We start from the raw sequence: 25,005 nt of genomic DNA on the forward strand, positions 1-25,005 counted from the left end.
TAAGCAACAGTCCTGTCCTGCTTTATGGCAGCTGAGATTCTAGCTGTATCTGTATAACAACAGCATTCCATGTTTATGGGATGTGAGATGATTAAATCAGAGAAACCCACGTAAACAGCAGCAAAAGGTCAAAACACCCACACACAGGTTTAAAGAGCTACAAACCCCAATTACAGTCTTGCAGCCCGGCAGCCCTGCCCTGGGGTACAAACAACATGAAATCCATAAAATACATAACAGTAATATCATTATTTCAGGGTTACGGTGCAATACTAAGGGTTATACAGAAAGAGAGACCTCAGCCTTGTAACCAACGGCAACTAATGAGATGTTTGCAAGCGGCTACAGCAGTTATTAATCATGGGACGTGATTGGTTGCCGAGGGTTACAGGGTCATGTTGCTCACAAGGGCCATAACTGCTGCTACACCAACTCCTGCCAGCAGATGGCAGAGTAGTGCTGTGACTGCCCCATTGGATTGGTTGGGTAGTTTGTAAATCCAAAATTCTGGCTCTTACTTGTGTCCGGCCAATGTGGAGCAGTGAGAGACACTCAGATCAGCCCTGGAGGTGGGGCTTAGTGAGATGAGTGCTAGCTCCTTGGACTGCTTTCTATCAGTACTTCTGGCCCACAAATGATTTCCCCTTTATTATCCTCCATACTGAGTCTCTCTATGTCTCTCTCTATGTCAGGAAAGGTTCCAAATCTCAGATAATGAGCAGAAGGGACACACCCAGGATTAACCCTTAGGGCAGCGCTGGGTGCGGTTACCTGGTTGCACCCGGGACAGGAGGGAAGTCTTTATACACTCGGCCGATACCTGATTCCTGATTCATTCCACTGCGCTTTTCTCTTTTCATTATTTCAATTCACTTTAACTTGCCCTTTGGTGAAATGGACCGAGGCCAAGTATGAAATCACTCTCAGATAATAAACTGTCAGTTTGGGGTGTGTTCTGACTGTAACCCCGCCCCCCCAACACTGTAGCAGACCTGGAGGAGATCGGACTTCTGCTACATTGTTTCATGAGTCAGAACCAGAGAAGAGAAGGGACAGACACAATGACAGTTACACAGAACTATAAACCCAGTGAGAATGAGGAATGAATGGATATTGGGAAGTTGTATCAGGAGTCAGAAGCAGCAGTGCAGAGAAGAGAAAGGGACAGACACAATGACAGTTACACAGAACTATAAACCCAGTGAGAATGAGGAATGAATGGATATTGGGAAGTTGTATCAGGAGTCAGAAGCAGCAGTGCAGAGAAAGGGACAGACACAATGACAGTTACACAGAACTATAAACCCAGTGAGAATGAGGAATGAATGGATATTGGGAAGTTGCTCAGAATCAGTGTTTGGTTTGAGTTCCCCTTTAAAGTGATATTTAAAAGCTTTTTGTTATTTTATTGATAAGGCGACTGCAGGGAGTCTGTGATTAGGGCCCATTGCCGGGGAGTCGGGGGTTGGAAGGTTAATAAGTGGGAAGCAGAGGCTCCGCCCAGTTGGGTGTCAGTTTCCTTTTCCTCCCTGTGTAATGAGATTAGATTGTGAGCTTTCATGGGGAGAGGTCGCTTTAAGCCTCACACTTTCCATATAGACTTTTGTTTGTATCATCCCATAATGAGCTGCCCCCACCTTACTGACCCCTATGTGCCCCCCCTCTGAGAGGCAATTACTCTGCTTAATAATGGCAGCGGCTTGTGATGGGGCAACAGATCCAGTAACACAGGCTGGAAATTCTATTATAACTGCAGTACCAGGAGCAGCCAGCAGGTGGCTTAGTCCTCAATTCTTATTATTTTTATTATTATTATTAGTAGTAGTAGTAGTAGTAGTAGTAGTAGCTGCATTATTAATAGTAGTATTATTAGTATTATTATTATTAGTAGTAGTAGTAGTAGTAGCAGCATTATTAATAGTATTATTAGTAGTAGTAGTAGTATTATTATAATCAGTAGTATTATTAGCATTATTAATAGTAGTATTATTAGTAGTAGTATTATTATCAGTATTATTATTATTATTATTATTAAGAGAGGGTGTGGCCTGTACAGGAGGGAGGAGCTTGCCCCAGATTTACCTGCAGTTTTTTCAGCAGAGCCGCCTCCGTGTTGTTTCCCTGTTTCGCTTGTTTCGCCTTCCAGAACTGCTTCTGCGCTGAATATCGGTTCATGGGACAGACCTTAAAGAGACAGTCTGGGGGCAAGAGACACGTCATGTGACCAGCAAGTCTGATATTTACTAACAAATCAAATCAAATCAAATCATTTAGGCTTTTATTTACCTTCTGGCTCCAAATTACCCCCAAACCCTCTGTGTGTGTGTGGTGGGGGGGGGGCTTGGGTTGCATTCTGCCCCATATTCCCATTATTTGGGGGGGCTCAGAGAAATAAATCCTTATATATATATATATATATATATATATATATCTACCAACACATTTTGTATATTTTTGTTGTTGGGGCCCCTGTAGCATGAAGGGCCCCAGACTCATTGTGCCCCTGCGGTGGCATTAACCCCTCCCCCGACCGTGCCCTGTTTCTGGCCAATCAGCTGCTCAGGATCAATCTGAGCAGAGAGTAAACTCCCCGGGGCCCCTATCACTGGGCGTCTGTGACTGTCGGGGCTCAAGGTGACACTGAGTCAACTGTCACTGCAGGTTCCGACTTCTAATAAAGGAACAAGATAAGTGACAATATTTGCCGCAATCCTACTGAAGGGAACTGGAATCTGCCGACTAACATCAGTGACCCCCCTAAAAGCACTGGGCCCCCCATGCAGACTGATCACTGCCCCCCGGGAACTAATGGAACAAAGGGCAACTTATCATGTTTTCCCATTTGTTTATAGTAAATCTAATGGCAGTGATTCCAGGGGCAGATGGTGCAGGTGCCAAGATCAGTCCGAGGGCCCAAATAATGCACCAGAGGGGCCCCTACTTTTATATTGTTTATAGGTAAATAGGGGAGATCCAGCCTCAGCCCTCCAGCTCTTACAACTCCCAGCAGCCCCTCCAAACCCCCAATAAGCTGCAGAATTGTAGAATTATTCCCAGCACAGATGGGAGCGACTCATGAACTTCAGCTCTATAAAACCTCATGTCGTTCTACCGAGCAGACTCCCTGCAGTTTAATTAAACTCCCTGATCCCTCGGCAAACAAACTGAATGTCAGATTTAATTAAACCCCTGGCTCTCATATCTGATCCATTATATTTCCCTGGGGAGTCGCCGGTCTTGTGTCCTTGTTGGAAAAACTACAGACGACGGTCAGCTCTCACAGGGTGCTGGGAGTTGTAGTACAACTGGAGAAATGCCTCTCGCCTATATGTAATATGTATTGAAAAGCCAGATCTGAACCCCCATAGGATAGATCAGTATCCTATAAACTGCACAGTATGGACCTCCCATGTGACTGCCTCTACTTCCTGTCTGGAAATGAAACAGCAGCCCAGTCTTGCTTTACAGCAGAGAGTCTTTACCCTTTATATAAAAGGTTCTACTTCCTGTCTGGAAATGAAACAGCAGCCCAGTCTTGCTTTACAGCAGGGAGTATTTACCCTTAATATAAAAGGTTCTACTTCCTGTCTGGAAATGAAACAGCAACCCAGCCTTGCTTTACAGCAGGGAGTATTTACCCTTTATATAAAAGGTTCTACTTCCTGTCTGGAAATGAAACAGCAGCCCAGTCTTGCTTTACAGCAGGGAGTATTTACCCTTTATATAAAAGGTTCTACTTCATGTCTGGAAATGAAACAGCAGCCTAGTCTTGCTTTACAGCAGCGAGTCTTTACCCTTTATATAAAAGGTTCTACTTCCTGTCTGGAAATGAAACAGCAGCCCAGCCTTGCTTTACAGCAGAGAGTCTTTACCCTTTATATAAAAGGTTCTACTTCCTGTCTGGAAATGAAACAGCAGCCCAGCCTTGCTTTACAGCAGAGAGTCTTTACCCTTTATATAAAAGGTTCTACTTCCTGTCTGGAAATGAAACAGCAGCCCAGTCTTGCTTTATTGAAGGGAGTTTTTACCCTTTATATAAAAGGTTCTACTTCCTGTCTGGAAATGAAACAGCAGCCCAGTCTTGCTTTACAGCTGGGAGTCTTTACCCTTTATATAAAAGGTTCTAGATGTCTTTTCTCTAGATAGATGCATTCTCCCTTAAGACAGGAGCAACTCCCATAACCTTCCTAGTTGCTAGTACAAACTACAGGCCAGCGGGACTCTATAGTGATACTGTGTACCTAGGATTAATGTAAGTGCTGACACACAATAGATCTGGATGCCGGAGACGCACTCTACTATCAGTATTTCAGGGCGTGAGTCGGAACCGACAGTAAGGGGAAGCAGCTTCTATATGAGGTTACAGGGAGTTGTTAGTAAATGGGCCCATTGTTTGGCTCGTGGAACGGGAACTGCAGGAGATAAATCAGCTCCTTCTAAGCACAAACCTATGGCAGCACCCGCCGGGCTCAATAACTGGATCCTCAATGTTTATTAACTCTGATACAGCTTATATAAAAATGCTGGAGGGAACATCTTTCAGCTGAAATTGAGCATTGTGTTGCTTTCACTCTTAAATGAGTTAAAGGCAATGAGCTCTGTATAAACAACCCCCTCCTATAAACCCTGTTTATTTAGACTGTTGTGGCTTACAGATAAGATATTGTCCTCGATACAGCGAGTTTACTTGGAAACTGAATATCCACCTGTGAATAACTGGGAAGCTGAATAACCATCTCGCAAGGACACGGGAGTTGAAAGCAGGGAGTAGTGTGTAAATGTAATTGCTAGTGATAGCAGTGTCTGTCTTTCCCTTTCTGCAATGCTGGTTCTGCCTCTTGAAACAACAAAGGAGAGGTCAGCCTTGAATGCTTTCTTTTTAAATGTGTGTCAGTTGGCTGGCCTCTGCTACAGATGCTTCATGAGTCAGGACCAGCAGTGCAGACAGTAGACAGGCAGATTTTATTATTGACATATATATTTAGAGTGCCAACATATTCTGCAGCGCCGTACAATCAGTGGGTTTAGACACAACGACCAGTATCTGATAAAAAAGGTGAAGAGGGCTCTGTCCAAAAGAGCTTACAATCTAAAAGATTCCCCTTGAAAGTTACAATTTTTCTTCCAATGACGAATAATGTTCTGACAATTTGGGACATAGGAAAGGCCCTCGTCCACCATTCTGTACATGGGGGAGTTTTACTGAACATAAACGTGTTTAATATCAATCCCTCTGTTTCCATGGGAACCAAACATTTCAGAAAGTGTTTTCATTCCTCACCTAATCTCCCTACACATCAGATTGTTTTGTCGGCAGGTAAAGATCATTATTAATACCTGTGTTTGTGCCGCCGGTAACCAGGAGACCTAAGGGCCGGGGGAGGGGGCAAGTCTCAATGCCGAAGGAGCAGACACTCTATGGACTCCCTGTAAGAACGCACTCCCTGTAGGAACCCACTTCCTTTAGGGACCAACTTTCTGTAGGGACCCACTTCCTGTAGGGACCCACTTTCTGTAGGGACCCACTACCTGTAGGAACTGACTCCCTGTAGGAACCCACTCTCTGAAGGTACCCACTTCCTGTAGGAACCCACTCTCTGTAGGGACCCACTTCCTGTAGGAACCCACTTCCTGTAGGAACCCACTCTCTGAAGGTACCCACTTCCTGTAGGAACCCACTCTCTGTAGGGACCCACTTCCTGTAGGAACCCTCTCTCTGAAGGTACCCACTCCCTGTAGGAACCCACTCCCTGTAGGGACCCACTCTCTGAAGGTACCCACTTTCTGTAGGGACCCACTTCCTGTAGGAACCCATTCCCTGTAGGAACCCACTCCCTGTAGGGACCAACTTCCTGTAGGAACCCACTCTCTGTAGGGACCCACTTTCTGTAGGGACCCACTTCCTGTAGGAATCCACTCCCTGTAGGAACCAACTTCCTGTAGGAACCCACTCTCTGTAGTGACCCACTTTCTGTAGGGACCAACTTCCTGTAAGGACCCACTCCCTATAGTGACCCACTTTCTGTAGGATCCAATTGTTGCCCTTGGATCATCCAGGTTTGGCCCACTTGGTGACCCTGGGGCCCCGCTGGCCCCTGCAGGAACTGCCTATAAGTCTGTGTCACAAGAGCTTGCAGGTCATTCCCATAGAAGACATTGGGGGACAGTTTGGGGCACTTCAGCAGCACCTCTGGTCTTTTTGAAACAACTTCCGGTTTTAATGACTCACCTCGGAATTTTTTTGGCGGATTCGCCAGATCACCGGCATCCGGATGCACCACACAGCGGTCATCGACCAACCTGGAAAGAAACGGGAAACAAAATTGTTACAACTCCCGGCAATCACATGACTCACTGACAGCAAATGAAGCGCCAGGGTCCCTTATTTTGTTGCGTGGGGCTTATTCACAATACGCTCTGTTTCCCCCAAATGCCCAACAGAAATTGATTAGAAAAGTGAGTTTCTCTTTAAACCAACATGTTCTTTTCTACATAAAGCGACAGAAGGAACTCGCATTGTGACCATAACGATTTCTTGGGTTCCCAAAGAGGTGTCTGGTGTTGGCTGCCCAGTGTGTGTCTGTGGGAAATTAGATTGTAAGCTCCTAGGGCAGTGATGGGGATGCAAACACAGTGCCCAGGCTCTATGTGAAGCATAACAATCATTAAATTATAACCGGCTGAGACCTGGAGGAGAACTGATTTCTGCTACATTGTTTCAGGAGTCAGAACCAGAGAGGTTCATATGCCCTTTATATAAAGCCAGCAGCTCTACTCCTATAATTCACTCGTAGGGTTAAATGTCGGTGCGTCAGAGACTCGGACCTCAGGGAGTCAGCGGCAGGTTCTAATCTGCACAATTAGTGATCGGTTGGGTTTTCATCTTACACTTGGCCGGACGCACCAAGGCAACGACCTCACGCAGCTTCGCCCAATCATGCGGAGAAGCCCCCCAGCGTGGAAATGACATATACGGAATCAGGACTTTTCTACATCTCAGCCCAGCGAGAAATCCACCAGAACCCAAATAGCTGCAAAAGTGAACTGCTGCCGTTACCCATGGAAACCAACAGTGCAGAGAAGAGAAAGGGACAGACACAATGACAGTTACACAGAACTATAAACCCAGTGAGAATGAGGAATGAATGGATATTGGGAAGTTGTATCAGGAGTCAGAAGCAGCAGTGCAGAGAAAGGGACAGACACAATGACAGTTACACAGAACTATAAACCCAGTGAGAATGAGGAATGAATGGATATTGGGAAGTTGTATCAGGAGTCAGAAGCAGCAGTGCAGAGAAGAGAAAGGGACAGACACAATGACAGTTACACAGAACTATAAACCCAGTGAGAATGAGGAATGAATGGATATTGGGAAGTTGTATCAGGAGTCAGAGGCAGCAGTGCAGAGAAGAGAAAGGGACAGACACAGTGACAGTTACACAGAACTATAAACCCAGTGAGAATGAGGAATGAATGGATATTGGGAAGTTGTATCAGGAGTCAGAAGCAGCAGTGCAGAGAAGAGAAAGGGACAGACACAATGACAGTTACACAGAACTATAAACCCAGTGAGAATGAGGAATGAATGGATATTGGGAAGTTGTATCAGGAGTCAGAAGCAGCAGTGCAGAGAAAGGGACAGACACAATGACAGTTACACAGAACTATAAACCCAGTGAGAATGAGGAATGAATGGATATTGGGAAGTTGTATCAGGAGTCAGAAGCAGCAGTGCAGAGAAAGGGACAGACACAATGACAGTTACACAGAACTATAAACCCAGTGAGAATGAGGAATGAATGGATATTGGGAAGTTGTATCAGGAGTCAGAAGCAGCAGTGCAGAAAACAAGTGGATATGGGGTTGAAGTTGCACAGAATGGTGTTTCCTTTCTTTATGTAGAAACTAGTGATACTGTGGGTGCAGAGAGGGGTGCACAAGAGGTGCAGATAAAGCAGGTGACTGGTAGAAATGTTTGTGGAACTGACAGTTGGACGTCTCGTTGCATCGCGGGTTCTTATCGCTGACGTTCAGACAAACGCTCCCTATCTCCCATGGTGCATCTGTTTCCTGTTGGGCAGGAGACGGGGGGAGACACCCCTGAAGTGCCATTGTCAGGGCAGAATTAGTCACTTGTCTCCCCACCCACATCAGTTCCAGGAAAAGCCAATACCCAGCCCCCCAACTGGATCCGACTGTACTGGGAATAACCAACCTGCAGCTCCCCAGCACCCGCCAACTAAACTAGTCCTCACTCAGGGAATACGCTAACTGCAGCTGCAGGGAGTTGTGCGTCAATAACCCACAAAAAAATTTAAAATGTAGGTTTTTATTTTTTATACTTTAACTGGTAAATGTGCTCCTATTGTCATGTGTAGCCAATCAGAGCATTAGATTATGCATAAGCCAGACCGAGCTGCAGCCAATCAGAACATTAGAATATTCACATTCCTAGGCCAACCTTCAGCTAATCAGAGTATTAGAATATTCCCAGGCCAAGACCAACTTGCAACCAATCAGAACATTAGAATATTTCGAGTCCTAGACCAACCTGCAGCCAATCAGATCATAAGGATATTCGCAGGCCTAGACAAACCTGCAGCCAATCAGAGCATTAGAATATCCCCAGGCCAAGACCAACCTGCAGCCAATTAGAACATTAGAATATTCTTGGGCATAGACCAACATGCAGCCAATGAGAGCACTACAATATTCAGAGGCCTAGACCAACCAACAGCCAGAGCATTACAGTATACCCAGGCAAAGACCAACCTGCAGCCAATCAGATCATTAGAACATTCCCAGGCAAAGACCAACCTGCAGCCAATCAGATCATTAGAACATTCCCAGGCAAAGACTAACCTGCAGCCAATCAGATCATTAGAACATTCCCAGGGCTAGAGCAACCTACAGCCAATCAGAGCAGTACAATATTCAGAGGCCTAGACCAACCTACAGCCAGAGCATTAGAATATACCCAGGCAATATACCCAGGCAAAGACCAACCTGCAGCCAATCAGATTATTAGAACATTCCCAGGGCTAGACTAACCTGCAGCCAATCAGAGCATTAGAATATTCCGAGGCCTAGACCAACCTGCAGCCAATCAGATCATTAGGATATGCCCAGGCCTAGAGCAACCTGCAGCCAATCAGAGCAGTACAATATTCAGAGGCCTAGACCAACCTACAGCCAGAGCATTAGAATATACCCAGGAAAAGACCAACCTGCAGCCAATCAGATTATTAGAACATTCCCAGGCCTAGACCAACCTGCAGCCAATCAGAGCATTAGAACACACAGGGATAGACCAATCTCTGGTTAAGTATAGAATAATGTGGTCCTGTCCAATCACAGCCTGGCCCCATTATAAACCCATTTAATTCTATAGGGGGTTGTGCCCCCTGCTGCCAGCCAATCATTGTGCCAGTTACAAGACCCCAGGTGCCGTAGGCCTTGCAGCAGAGTGCAAAGAGTTAAACTGCTCCTCACTCCAGTAAATCCAACTGCCACCTGGCACAAGAACTGACACTTGGCTCTGCCACACATCCTGCTCCTGTAGCAAAATAAAGAACAAAAAGGCTCATTTACTAACCCCGGGCATGAGACTGGGCACATACACAGAGCACCCATCTCTTGCCCACCTGACACCCCCTCCCCCTATTCTCACGGGTGCAAGTTACTAAGAAGTGCAAATCTATGCGCCACAGTATGTGACGGCGACATCCTCCTGGAGCCACAGACTGTTATTCACCGGTTATTGGTTTTGGGGCAGAACAATGAAATGTGTGTACTCAGTACAACTAGTGAGTGGCAGGAGCAAATACATTGTGTTGTGAGTCGGAACCCACAGTGCAGCGAGCCCAGGGCAGGAGCTGCCACAGAGCAGGTAACTATAGAGACCGTCTCTAGGGAACATTCGGGGAGAATGACGGAGGCAAATGCAGAAAAAGTGCCGACCCTGAACACACGACCCCAGGCGGGTGACGTCATGGAGTAACTCCAGATAATCTTGGATCAGGGTGACCCTCAGATAATATCGGGGACCTTGATGGAGTTGTAAGTAGAAATGACTTCAGCTGCTGTGCAGTTGGTCTATTATTTATTCCCTGCAGAGGAGTGAGCTGCTCCTGGGCTCCTGTTGCACGTGCAGCTTATTTCTACACAGGGGCCCCCACATTCTGACCCGAGCTCACCCAGAAACGACGAGTCCTGTCACATGACCCCCAGTCGATTCTTTCAGCGAGATCCAAGTCACTTTATCAGACTGGGCCTGACTGCCGTAAAGCAATGCCTTGATGGTGAGAAATTCTTTTTATAGAACCTTTGTGCTTCTGCTGTTTATCGGCGCCGGGGCAGCAGTTCCTGTGGGTTTGTGGTGCTGCTACTGACGGACAGATATCTGACAGATCCAATCCAATCTGATCTGTGTATGTGTGTGTGAGTGTGTGTGTGTGAGAGTGTGTGTGTGTGAGAGTGTGTGTGTGTGTGTGTGAGTGTGTGTGTGTGAGTGTGTGTGAGTGTGTGTGTGTGAGTGTGTGTGTGAGTGAGTGTGTGAGTGAGTGAGTGTGTGAGTGAGTGTGAGTGTGTGAGTGAGTGTGTGTGAGTGAGTGTGTGAGTGTGTGTGTGTGAGTGAGTGTGTGTGTGTCAGTGTGTGTGAGTGTGTGAGTGTGTGTGAGTGAGTGTGTGTGAGTGTGTGTGAGTGAGTGTGTGTGTGAGTGTGTGTGAGTGTGTGTGTGTGAGTGTGAGTGTGTGTGAGTGTGTGTGTGTGAGTGTGTGTGAGTGTGTGTCTGAGTGTGTGTGTGAGTGTGTGTGTGAGTGAGTGTGTGTGTGTGAGTGTGTGTGAGTGAGTGTGTGTGTGAGTATGTGAGTGTGTGTGTGAGTGTGTGTGTGAGTGTGTGTGTGAGTGTGTGTGTGAGTGTGTGTGTGTGTCTGAGTGTGTGTCTGAGTGTGTGTCTGAGTGTGTGTGTGTGTGTGTGTGTGAGTGTGTGTGAGTGTGTGTGAGTGTGTGTCTGAGTGTGTGTGTGTGTGTGTGTGTGTGTGAGTGTGTGTCTGAGTGTGTGTGTGTGAGTGTGTGTGTGTGAGTGTGTGTGTGAGTGTGTGTGTCTGAGTGTGTGTGTGTGTGTGTGTGTGGTGTGTGTGTGTGTCTGAGTGTGTGTCTGAGTGTGTGTGTGTGTGTGAGTGTGTGTGTGTGTGAGTATGTGAGTGTGTGTGTGAGTGTGTGTGTGAGTGTGTGTGTCTGAGTGTGTGTGTGTGTGTGAGTGTGTGTGTGTGTGAGTATGTGAGTGTGTGTGTGAGTGAGTGTGTGTGTCTGAGTGTGTGTGTGTGTGTGTGTGTGTCTGAGTGTGTGTGTGTGTGTGAGTGTGTGTGTGTGTGAGTGTGTGTGTCTGAGTGTGTGTGTGAGTGTGTGTGTGTGTGTGAGTGTGTGTGTGAGTATTTGTGCAGCTGATGAGATCAGTCGTTTATATATTTATTTATCAGTTCCTCATTTCTGTGGCAGTGACACCAAGTATGTACTGATATTCTCAATTTAATGTTTCTATTTCCCCTTTTGCTGATAAAACTCACAGAGATAAATAGACTCTACGTGTTCCTTCTGCACCCGATCATTTTGTTCTGCTCCACTAACTCCATCATCATTAAAGGCCCCACTTTTATACTCTCTGGCCTTGCGCAAAATTACTTTTCCTCATTCTTAACAGGACCCACATTTTTATGGGCTCTCTGTACAGACTATGAGCAAATTTAGGGGCTGTTCCTGCTGAATTGTGCTTAGTACAGGGAATACCTATGTGCCATAGTTTTATGGGATCTCTCTGTACAGACTATGAGCAAACTTAGGGACTGTTCCTGCTGAATTGTGCTTAGTACAGGGGATACCTATGTACCATAGTTTTATGGGATCTCTCTGTACAGACTATGAAGCAAACTTAGGGACTGTTCCTGCTGAATTGTGCTTAGTACAGGGATACCTATGTACCATAGTTTTATGGGATCTCTCTGTACAGACTATGAGCAAACTTAGGGCTGTTCCTGCTGAATTGTGCTTAGTACAGGGAATACCTATGTACCATAGTTTTATGGGATCTCTCTGTACAGACTATGAGCAAACTTCAGGGCTGTTCCTGCTGAATTGTGCTTAGTACAGGGAATACCTATGTGCCTTAGTTTTATGGGATCTCTCTGTACAGACTATGAGCAAACTAGGGCTGTTCCTGCTGAATTGTGCTTAGTACAGGGAATACCTATGTGCCATTTGTTTTATGGGATCTCTCTGTACAGACTATGAGCAAACTTAGGGGACTGTTCCTGCTGAATTGTGCTTAGTACAGGGAATACCTATGTACCATAGTTTTATGGGATCTCTCTGTACAGACTATGTGCAAACTTAGGGACTGTTCCTGCTGAATTGTGCTTAGTACAGGGAATACCTATGTACCATAGTTTTATGGGATCTCTCTGTACAGACTATGAGCAAACTTAGGGACTGTTCCTGCTGAATTGTGCTTAGTACAGGGAATACCTATGCTGCCATAGTTTTATGGGATCTCTCTGTACAGACTATGAGCAAACTTAGGGACTGTTCCTGCTGAATTGTGCTTAGTACAGGGAATACCTATGTCCATAGTTTTATGGGATCTCTCTGTACAGACTATGAGCAAACTTAGGGACTGTTCCTGCTGAATTGTGCTTAGTACAGGGAATACCTATTACTGCATAGTTTTATGGGATCTCTCTGTACAGACTATGAGCAAACTTTAGGGACTGTTCCTGCTGAATTGTGCTTAGTACAGGGAATACCTATACTGCCATAGTTTTATGGGATCTCTCTGTACAGACTATGAGCAAATTAGGGACTGTTCCTGCTGAATTGTGCTTAGTACAGGGAATACCTATGTACCATAGTTTTATGGGATCTCTCTGTACAGACTATGATGCAAACTTAGGGACTGTTCCTGCTGAATTGTGCTTAGTACAGGGAATACCTATGTACCATAGTTTTATGGGATCTCTCTGTACAGACTATGAGCAAACTTAGGGGACTGTTCCTGCTGAATTGTGCTTAGTACAGGGAATACCTATGTACCATAGTTTTATGGGATCTCTCTGTACAGACTATGAGCAAACTTAGGGACTGTTCCTGCTGAATTGTGCTTAGTACAGGGAATACCTATGTGCCATAGTTTTATGGGATCTCTCTGTACAGACTATGAGCAAACTTAGGGACTGTTCCTGCTGAATTGTGCTTAGTACAGGGAATACCTATGTGCCATAGTTTTATGGGATCTCTCTGTACAGACTATGAGCAAACTTAGGGACTGTTCCTGCTGAATTGTGCTTAGTACAGGGAATACCTATGCTCCATAGTTTTATGGGATCTCTCTGTACAGACTATGAGCAAACTTAGGGACTGTTCCTGCTGAATTGTGCTTAGTACAGGGAATACCTATCTGCATAGTTTTATGGGATCTCTCTGTACAGACTATGAGCAAACTTAGGGGACTGTTTCCTGCTGAATTGTGCTTAGTACAGGGAATACCTATGTCCATAGTTTTATGGGATCTCTCTGTACAGACTATGAGCAAACTTAGGGGACTGTTCCTGCTGAATTGTGCTTAGTACAGGGAATACCTATGTACCATAGTTTTATGGGATCTCTCTGTACAGACTATGAGCAAACTTAGGGGACTGTTCCTGCTGAATTGTGCTTAGTACAGGGAATACCTATGCTGCCATAGTTTTATGGGATCTCTCTGTACAGACTATGAGCAAACTTAGGGACTGTTCCTGCTGAATTGTGCTTAGTACAGGGAATACCTATGTACCATAGTTTTATGGGATCTCTCTGTACAGACTATGAGCAAATTTAGGGACTGTTCCTGCTGAATTGTGCTTAGTACAGGGGAATACCTATGCTGCCATAGTTTTATGGGATCTCTCTGTACAGACTATGAGCAAACTTAGGGGACTGTTCCTGCTGAATTGTGCTTAGTACAGGGAATACCTATGTACCATAGTTTTATGGGATCTCTCTGTACAGACTATGAGCAAACTTAGGGACTGTTCCTGCTGAATTGTGCTTAGTACAGGGAATACCTATGTACCATAGTTTTATGGGATCTCTCTGTACAGACTATGAGCAAACTTAGGGACTGTTCCTGCTGAATTGTGCTTAGTACAGGGAATACCTATGCTGCCATAGTTTTATGGGTTCTCTCTGTACAGACTATGAGCAAACTTAGGGACTGTTCCTGCTGAATTGTGCTTAGTACAGGGGAATTAACTTTTTGTAGTCAGCACTCACCCACTTATCCACCTCTTAATAATTTAGGCGGTGCACGTGTCCACTGTCCGGCCGGTTTCACAAGTATTAGTTACAAACTGTTGCAGATCTAAAAGCCATGCGCTAATAAAGGCTTTTTAAGTTATTAACTTGAATGGAGCTGTGTCATATATGGGAATAGTACAGGGGAATACCTATACTGGCAGATTTCAGCACTGTACAGATATTATATCTTTTCATCAGTCCCTGCCCCAGTGAGCTTACAATCTAAGGTCCCTATCACAATCCCATCAGTCCCTGCCCCAGTGAGCTTCCAATCTAAGGTCCCTATCACATTCCCATCAGTCTCTGTCCCAGTGAGCTTACAATCTAAGGTCCCTCTCACATTCCTACCAGTCCCTGTCCCAGTGAGCTTACAATCTAAGGTCCCTATCACATTCCCATCAGTCCCTGCCCCAGTGAGCTTACAATCTAAGGTCCCTATCACATTCCCATCAGTCCCTGTCCCAGTGAGCTTACAATCTAAGGTCCCTATCACATTCCCATCAGTCCCTGTCCCAGTGAGCTTACAATCTAAGGCCCCTATCACATTCCCATCAGTCCCTGTCCCAGTGAGTTTACAATCTAAGGTCCCTATCACATTCCCATCAGTCCCTGTCCCAGTGAGTTTACAATCTAAGGTCTCTATCACATTCCCATCAGTCCCTGCCCCAGTGAGCTTACAATCTAAGGTCCCTAACACATTCCCATCAGTCTCGGCCCCAGTGAGCTTACAATCTAATGTCCCTATCACATTCCCATCAGTCGCTGCCCCAGTGAGCTTACAATTTAATGTCCCTATCACATTCCCATCAGTCCATGCTCCAGTGAGCTTACAATCTAATGTCCCTATCACATTCCCATCAGTCGCTGCCCCAGTGAGCTTACAATTTAATGTCCCTATCATATTCCCATCAGTCCATGCTCCAGTGAGCTTACAATCTAAGGTCCCTATCACATTCCCATCAGTTTCTGCCCCAGTGAGCTTACAATCTAAGGTCCCTATCACATTCCTATCAGCCCCTGCCCCAGTGAGCTTACAATCTAAGGTCCCTATCACATTCCCATCAGTCTCTGCCCCAGTGAGCTTACAATCTAAGGTCCCTATCACATTCCCATCAGTCCCTGCCCCAGTGAGCTTACAATCTAAGGTCCCTATCCCATTGCTAACCTGCAGTGAAGTGAGTGGAGTGATAGATTGTTAGACAATGGATCAGTAGAGGTTTCTGGAGTCCCTGTGGGTGAGTTATGGGCAGTAATGGGGGCAGTAAATATCTCATTCTGAAGGTTCTGTTGGCCGAGTGCCCCCCCCCTTTCCTTCCTCTTTGGCAGATACTTCCCCTTGAAAGTCAGTTACCACGACGATTCCTTGGCACCCGCCCGGCCGTTCCTACTTTCCCTTCTAGTCTGGAAAATGGGTCCCTCTGTGTTTTCTTATTTTCGAGGATTTTCAGCTCATTTCCTGCAGGCGCAACGTGCCAAGTCCCCGAGCACAAGGGAGTCTTTCACAAGAGGGGCCCCCAAATGAATCCCCCCCCCATTCACACACACAGGGTTAAGTGTCTTCTATTGGTGCAGAACCTCCCCGAGTCCAACTCATTGGGAAGAGCCAGGAGGTTCCATTGAGTAAAGAGTCTGTTGTTTCCCCCAGGGGTCCCCACAAATAAACCTGTTTGTATTGAGATTCCCCAGACTGAAAGCTCAGCATTTTATACAGACCGGGACTTTATGTTTATATATATCTATATATGTAATGTATTTATATATCTATATATGTAATGTATGTGTAATGTATATATGTATCTATATATGTAATGTATGTAATGTATATATGTAATGTATATATGTAATGTATTTATGTATCTATATATATAATGTATGTATGTAATGTATATATGTATCTATATATGTAATGTATGTATGTAATGTATATATGTATCTATATATGTAATGTATGTAATGTATATATGTAATGTATATATGTAATGTATTTATGTATCTATATATGTATGTATATATGTAATGTATGTAATGTATATATGCATGTATGTAATGTATGTATGTATCTATATATGTAATGTATTTATGTAATGTATATATGTAATGTATATATGTATCTATATATGTAATGTATGTAATGTATATATGTATCTATATATGTATCTATATATGTAGTGTAGGTAATGTATGTAATGTATATATGTATCTATATATGTATGTATATATGTAATGTATGTAATGTATGTATGTAATGTATATATGTATCTATATTAGGGATGCACCGAATCCAGGATTCGGCCTTTTTCAGCAGGATTCGGATTCGGCCGAATCCTTCTGCCTGGCCGAACCGAATCCGAATCCTAATTTGCATATGCAAATTAGGGGCGGGAGGGAAATTGCGTGACTTTTTGTCACAAAACAAGGAATTAAAAAATGTTTTCCCCTTCCCACCCCTAATTTGCATATGCAAATTAGGGTTCAGATTCGGTTCGGTATTCGGCCGAATCTTTCGTGAAGGATTCGGGGGTTCGGCCGAATCCAAAAAAGTGGATTCGGTGCATCCCTATTCTATATATGTATGTATATATATATATATAATGTATGTAATGTATATATGTATCTATATATGTAATGTATATATGTATGTATATATGTATGTATATATGTAATGTATGTATGTATATATGTATGTATATATGTATATATGTAATGTATGTAATATATGTAATGTATGTATGTATGTAATGTATATATGTATCTATATATGTATGTATATATGTATGAATGTTTATATGTCAGGAAAGTTAACTGTGGGAAGTGAAGGAGGGCCGCACGGGGCCCAAAATCACCCGGGGGGAGGGGACAGCTCTAAGGGACCCCAGCAGTCGGCTACTACAATAAACTCATTTAACTGCCGCTGGTGGAATTAAACATGAAAAAGAGGCGACACCTCCCTGTTCTGAATAAGCAGAAACATTTGGTCGAGGTTCTCCTTTAATCCATAAGCAGGTCAGTTCAATGGCAGCTGGAGGGCCCCAGACTGAGTCCCAGTGTGTGTTTGTGGGCTGGGAAGGAGCCAGCTGTTTGTGCCACTGGGAATTCAGTAACACAATGGGCTCTTAAGAGTCGCGGGGCCTGGGGCCAAACATATTAAGAGCCTGAAATGAAGACTTAATTACCATTCGTCATGTTATCTTAATACTTGTACCAACAAAGGATTCCTGCTCCCGACTCACAGGGCACAGCATTATATATATTTATATTTATATACACATCTACTACTCACAGCCGCAGATACTAGCGGCTCTCAGCTACACTCTATAGACCCTCATGGGGGAGGAGCTTATAGTCTGTTAAAGGAGAACTACCTGACTTATTCCCCTGGAGCAGTAAGAACAAAGAGAATAAACACAATCTCCAGCACATGGGGGAGTGATTTGCTCAATGTCATGGAAAATGCACCCCTAGGTGGTTCCAAGGGCACCCCGCTGGCATTGAGATGATCCATTGAGCCAGACCCATGAATCCATTAGGGGGAGGGGGTCATCGATAAAATTAAACTAAACCAGAAATTAAATTTTTTCATTATTTTCTTTCCCAGGCGGCAGTTGGAATGGGCAGGTAGGTAGGAATTAAATGTAGGGGTATATTTACCCTTTAAAACAAATCTCAGCCCCTGTTCTAAGCGTCGGAGAGGAGTCATTAGTCAGAGAGTCACATTAAGTGGCCCTAAGGCCGATTTGTCTAAACAGTTTATACCGACGCCTGAAATGTTTCCTTTCCATAAGGATTAAATAGTCACAGTAGTCACTGACTGCCTAGAGACCCCCCCGCTCCGGTACTGATCCGACAAGCTCACATCTAATCCCCCACAACTGGATCACTAACAACCCCAACAGCAAGACTGGAACCATCGTCTCCAAATATCCATTAACACTCCATCAGTTCATTTATGGGAAACTTCCCCTTTAAACTGTAGAACCGTTTACCCAGGTGCCTGTGCAGTTTACAAAGTCACATTCCAGAGTGGGAGGTACAAACCATTAGGTGTGGGGGGGGGGAGAACTGCTAATTAACCTCAGAAGTGCCAGGGGGCTATTAACTACTGTAGCAGGGGAGATAAAGCAATAAATACCCCTCCCCCCAAGCACATTCCTTTCTCCCCACTTTTATCTGGAGTTTTATGGTGTCCCTTTTGGGACAATTATATATAATACTTCTTTTCTTAATTATTTTTGTTCAGTTCCATTAGCTCATAACAAGGTTACAGATATATAGAAACATTGGGGTGTCACCCTGCTATAGTTCCAGGGGTACCCAGGGTACAAATAATTACTCACCCCAAATCTCCCCCTAACTGACCTTCAGACTGGGCCCCCTTAGCTCATAACAAGGTTACAGATATATAGAAACATTGGGTAACAGTCACCCTGCTATAGTTCCAGGGGTACCCAGGGTACAAATAAACACTCACCCCAAATCTCCCCCTAACTGACCTTCAGACTGGGCCCCCTTAGCTCATAACAAGGTTACAGATATATAGAAACATTGGGGTAACAGTCAACTGGCTATAGTTCCAGGGTACCAGGGTACAAATAAACACTCACCCCAAATCTCCCCCTAACTGACCTTCAGACTGGGCCCCTTAGCTCATAACAAGGTTACAGATATATAGAAACATTGGGTAACAGTCACCCTGCTATAGTTCCAGGGGTACCCAGGGTACAAATAAGCACTCACCCCAAATCTCCCCCTAACTGACCTTCAGACTGGGCCCCCTTAGCTCATAACAAGGTTACAGATATATAGAAACATTGGGGTAACAGTCAACTGGCTATAGTTCCAGGGGTACCCAGGGTACAAATAAACACTCACCCCAAATCTCCCCCTAACTGACCTTCAGACTGGGCCCCCTTAGCTCATAACAAGGTTACAGATATATAGAAACATTGGGTAACATCACCCTGCTATAGTTCCAGGGTACCCAGGGTACAAATAAGCACTCACCCCAAATCTCCCCCTAACTGACCTTCAGACTGGGCCCCCTTAGCTCATAACAAGGTTACAGATATATAGAAACATTGGGTATCACCCTGCTATAGTTCCAGGGGTACCCAGGGTACAAATAAACACTCACCCCAAATCTCCCCCTAACTGACCTTCAGACTGGGCCCCTTAGCTCATAACAAGGTTACAGATATATAGAAACATTGGGGTAACAGTCACCCTGCTATAGTTCCAGGGGTACCCAGGGTACAAATAAGCACTCACCCCAAATCTCCCCCTAACTGACCTTCAGACTGGACCCCCTTAGCTCATAACAAGGTTACAGATATATATAAACATTGGGGTGTCACCCTGCTATAGTTCCAGGGGTACCCAGGGCACAAATCTCCCCCTAATTCCATTAGATGAAACAAAGTGAGAAGCAGTTGCTCAGCTGAGAGGGTGCAGGGAGTTGGACAAATAAATGACAGTTTACAAGTGAGTGTCACTTTATTTACATTGGGAATTAGAGGAGAAGATCTGGATATTTGGAATATTTGTGCCAATAAGACTTTGGTTTTCGTTACATTTGGCAGCGAATTCTCACACTTCAAATGTCGTTATTTACCCCCAATATAAAGTTTTCGGAGACAGAGGGGGAATTGCAGGAGAAGTCGGGGAGTCGGTTTCTAGTCTCGGGGGGTTTATAAAGAGCTGAATGGGGGATTCAGTGACGGTAGAAAGTCCCAGTAGAGAATATAAAGTTGTATAGGATGTGCCTATAGTTTACTGTATAATAATTATATGGAGATTATTGATGGTCAGTATAAATAATGGAGGAGCCGCTGGTACAGGACTTACAGTGTAGTAGTACTGAAGGCTTAGCCCATACAACAATACCAGTGACTGACACTGGACCCTAAAATCATTGGGCAAATGAAATGTGAAAAAGGCCACCAGCTGGATTTAATGCACCCATGGGGGGGGGGTAGAATCAAATCTCTTAAAGGGCCACATCCAGCCAGGGGGGAGGGGGGTTCACTACTATGAATGTGCAGCTAATGATGCTCAGATTGGATCCCTTAACCTGTTGTTCCTCTGCCCCCCCCCAATTAGAACAGGTTATTCGGGAAGCAGGGCAGGATGGGAGGGAATTATTCACCCGCTGATCCCCACCCGTTCCCTCCCACCTCCTGTAAATAATCTGTGCTGGGGAGGCCCGGGGGCAGGAGAGAAAACCACAACGTTTGTATATTTTGTATATTGTAACTGTAACTGACGCTGGGTAAATAGTCTGCGCGGCTCCCAAGCAACAGGGCAGGGAGGTCTGTTTGTTTATACTCAGTGCTGTGCCGACTGATGCACAGATTCACTCGTTTGCAGAGCTAGCAATCAATGCACAGGTCTAATCACCTACAGAGCCTAGACTTTATGCACAGACTTACTCAGATGCAGAGCTGGCAATCAATACATAGACCCACTCACAGCGCTGAGACTTGATCCACATATTTGCTAGCCTGCAGAGCTTGCAATCGATACATAGATTCACTCGCTTACAGCACAGAGACTTTATGCACAGATTTGCTCGTCTGCAGAGCTGGCAATCAATGCACAGGTCCTATCACCTACAGAGCAGAGACTTTATGCAAAGATTTGCACGACTGCAGAGCTGGCAATCAATGCATAGATCCACTCACTTACAGCGCTAAGCCTTGATGCACAGATTTGCTCACCTGCAGAGCTGGCAATCAATGCATAGATTCACTCGTTTACAGCACTGAGACTTTATGCACAGATTTGCTCGTCTGCAGAGCTGGCAATCAATGCATAGATCCACTCACAGCGCTAAGACTTGATGCACAGATTTGCTCACCTGCAGAGCTGGCAATCAATGCTCAGGTCCAATCACCTACAGACAGAGACTTCATGCACAGATTTGCATGCCTGCAGAGCTGGCAATCAATGCATAGAGCCACTTGCACACAGATACTTTATGCACAGATCTGCTCACCTGCAGAGCTGGCAATCGATGCATAAATTCCCTCACTTACAGCACTGCACGCCTGCAGAGCTGGCAATCGATGCATAGATCCACTCACTTACAGCACTGGGACTGCATGCACAGGTTTGCTTGCTTGCAGAGCTTGCAATCAATACACAGGTCCTATCAACTACAGAACTGAGACTTGATGCAAAGATTTGCACGCCTGCAGAGCTGGCAATCAATGCATAGATCCGCTCACTTACAGCACTAAAACTTCATGCACAGATTTGCTCGCCTGCAGAGCTGGCAATCAATGCATAGATCAACTTGCTTACAGTGCAGAGATTTTATGCACCGATTTGCTTGCCTGCAGAGCTGGCAGTCAATGCACAGATCCCCTCTGCTGTAGAGCTGACACTCTACTCATTAAACATAGTATTATCTCCCTTTTTGTTCTCTAGTTCTGACTCCTGAAACAATGTAGTAGCAGTCCGTTATCCTCTGGGTCTTTTTGTTTCACTGTAGTTTCGATTGGAAAGTTGTTAGAAATCACAAATCAGGTTCTGTATTAAACTAACAAATCACTTCCTGCCTGACCTGTAGCCACTTCCTTCCTGTTACAGTGTAACAGCTCAGGTTTGCTTTATGGCTGGTGTCTCAGGTTGGTTTTTTTCTTTCTTGCACAATTTTGGGGGACTAGAGCAGCCGCCCTTCTCTGCACCCCCTGATGTGAATAACCAATCAAGCAACACAGCGCTCTATAATGAGCCCCACTATTATTTATTTATAATGATAAAAATATGAACTTCTCCTTTAGTTTCGATTCTGTGCTGCTATAGAATTCACAGGGACACAATCCTTGTGCTGCTATTGGGGAGACCCTGCTGTTCTTGGGGTGCGGAGTTGCCATGGAGCAGACACGCTCTGAGGGATTAAGTGACACAATATTTGAGGACAAACGGCACAGGAATTGATCCCTATAATATATATATATATATATATATATATATATATATATAGTGCTGTTTGCAGAACACAAAGGTACACAGAGGACGCACTTCTCTCACTCACTGATCTCAGTGCAAACACAGGAGCAGGCAGAGCGGAAGTGCAGGGGTTAAACCACCTTCCCTGGGTGCAGAAGTGATTGACAGGCCCCAAGGCTTGAAGTTAAAGGGACAGGCACTTATTCCACACCATTCCTTATCCTGCAGCCCAGTAATCTCCTGGGAAGGTGCGCACATTCCTCCCGGCCCTATCAGCTGCCTGGGCTACATATTAACCCCTCGTGACCTGCAGCAACAGGCGCCCACTCTAGGGTGTTATGAACTATACAGTCTCAGGGGCAGGGAGGTGTTGGACATACAGATGTATCTGTGAGAAGAGCCACATCTCCAGCTCTCAAATGTTCTCCCACCCCTGTCTCTCTCATACACGTCTCTCTGTGTCTCTCTCATCTGGTTTGTTTCTGTCTTGTTCTCTGATTCTCTCCTCTTTATCTCTGTTTAGGCCTGACTTTTTCTCTCTCTCTCGGAGTCTGATGTCAAGATCTGTCTCTCTTGCTCTCTCTCTCTCTCTAGACATGTCTCTCTCACTCTCTGGGTCTCTCTCAGGCTATAGCTCTCTCTAGGCATGACTCTCACTCTCCCTCTGCATCTGTCTCTCTCTAGAACTGTCTGTATCTCTTTTTGACTAGGCCTCTTTCCCTGGGTCTCTCCGAGTCTGACTGTCTTTCTTTAGGTCCCTCTTCCTCTAGGTCTTAATCTCTATCTCTAGGTCTGTCTGTTTCTCTCAATCTCTCTTTAACTAGGTCTCTCTGAGTCCGACTGTCTCTCTTAAGGCCCCTCTTCCTCTTATCTCTATGTATGTCTGTCTCTCTGAATCTGTTTATCTCACTAGGCCCCGGCCCTCTCTCTCTCAGTCTGTCTCTCTCTGGATCTTTCTGTCTCTGGCCTTAGAGACAAGTCTCTCGCACTTCCTACTTCACTTGTTCACTAACTCAGTCACACAGAGAGAAGTTTCAGATCCGTTGTGGTTGCCTCACGCTTCCTGTGTTGGGTGTCACCAAAGTGCCACTAACAGAACCTGTCAGCTCCCTGCCCCAAAGAGAACCCCAACTTGTTAGCTCCAAACAGAACCCCAACTTGTTAGCTTCAAACAGAACCCCAACTTGTCAGATCCCTGCCCCAAACAGAACCCCAACTTGTCAGATCCCTGCCCCAAACAGAACCCCAACTTGTCAGATCCCTGCCCCAAACAGAACCCCAACTTGTCAGATCCCTGCCCCAAACAGAACCCCAACTTGTCAGATCCCTGCCCCAAACAGAACCCCAACTTGTCAGTTCCCGGCTTCAAACAGAACCTCAACTTGTCAGCTCCTGCCCCAAAGAGAAGCCCAACTTGTCCACTCCCTGCTTCAAACAAAACCCCAAATTGTCAGCTCCCTGCCCCAAAGAGAAACCCAACTTCTCGGCTCCCTGCCCCAAAGAGAAGCCCAACTTGTCAGCTCCCTGCCCCAAAGAGAACCCCAACTTGTCAGCTCTCCACCCCAAAGAGAAGCCCCAGGTGCATCAGGAGAAGGTGGGGGGCAGAAGTTCTTACCCCAAGGTGCTGATAAATCCATTGACTGATCCTTCCGCGTAGAGAGACACAATGTCCCCAATGTAGAGAAAACTGGACATTTTATCAGACATCTCTTCTCATCTCCCCAAATCCTGGGTTGTCAAGTCCAAGAGGCCTCCAGCAGCCCCCCAATAATCTCTGGGGCACGTGAGAGTCTTGTGCAGCCCCCCAAGCTCAGTGGGGCAGTAACACCCCTGTCTCCAAGGGAACAGAGATCCTTAGGGCCACAAGTCCCCCAGAAATGCTCCAGATGGACAGACAGACAGACTTGAGTCCAGGAGAGACACAACCAATAGTCAGGCCTCAGTCTGGGAACTGCCCCACTAATTGCCCCACTAATTGCCCTGGGGCAGATAAATGTCCCCTAAATGTGCAGCTGAGTCCCGGGCACACAGGGTTAATTGGGGCAGAGAGGAGGGAGGGCCAGTGACGTCATAGCAGGTACATGAGGGACCAGAGGGGCCCCAGCTGAGTTCTAGGGGCCCCGGAGCAGCCGCAGGTCTGTGAGGCCACAATGCAGGTATTTGCCGCGGTCCCGAGCTCCAGTCTCAGCTCCACACTCCCCGGTATCCGGCGGGTTCCTCAGTCCGAGGCTCCGGGGCGAGATTGAAGTTTTCTGGAGCGACTCTCGCCTTGAACGGTCGGGCGGGGCTTCAGTAGGCAGGCGGCCAATAAGGGGAGCGGCTGGGGAAGGGAGGCGTGGCCCAGAGGTGGGCGGCAAAGGTGTGTTTGACGCACGTGACCACTTTCATTCATAAGAAGGAGCTGCCGAGTGTCAGTGCAATACCGCTATCCGCCGCCAGAGGCACCAGGGACGTTCAATACATTTAAAGGGGAAGTTGACCGTTCACAATGCAGCAGATAGAAATAACATCTTGCCTTTCTCTGCCCCATCTACTTCTGTTGTGTCCATCCAATGGTTTCCCTACCAGCCCCATGTCCTACAATACCTGCAGCTTGTGTTCTGTCTACCTGGGCTCAAACTAGGGGCTCACACAATAGGCTGGGGGGGGGCAGCTGGGGGTGCTGGTTTGGCACAGGAGGCTCAGAGGTTGTTGTGCGAGTGTTGCCCATGGGCAAGTGAGCA

General features: G+C 45.7%; 1 protein-coding gene across 1 annotated transcript in view; it reads right to left on the reverse strand.

Annotated features, from left to right (window-relative positions):
• The window catches only part of LOC108710178 (inositol 1,4,5-trisphosphate receptor type 2), a 106,742-nt gene extending 82,163 nt beyond the window's left edge, over positions 1–24,579 (reverse strand). Inside the window, exons 1-3 of the mRNA XM_041585473.1 lie at positions 23,898–24,579; positions 6,230–6,300; positions 2,083–2,198 (exon numbers count right to left, since the gene is read on the reverse strand). Of these exons, the coding sequence (XP_041441407.1) occupies positions 2,083–2,198; positions 6,230–6,300; positions 23,898–23,989 (279 nt within the window). The 5' untranslated portion in view covers positions 23,990–24,579. The remainder of the gene's footprint in view (positions 1–2,082; positions 2,199–6,229; positions 6,301–23,897) is intronic.
• Between the last annotated feature and the right edge of the window lie 426 nt (positions 24,580–25,005).

This window comes from Xenopus laevis, chromosome 3L, assembly GCF_017654675.1.
Source record: "Xenopus laevis strain J_2021 chromosome 3L, Xenopus_laevis_v10.1, whole genome shotgun sequence".
Classification (NCBI taxonomy): Eukaryota; Metazoa; Chordata; class Amphibia; order Anura; family Pipidae; genus Xenopus; species Xenopus laevis.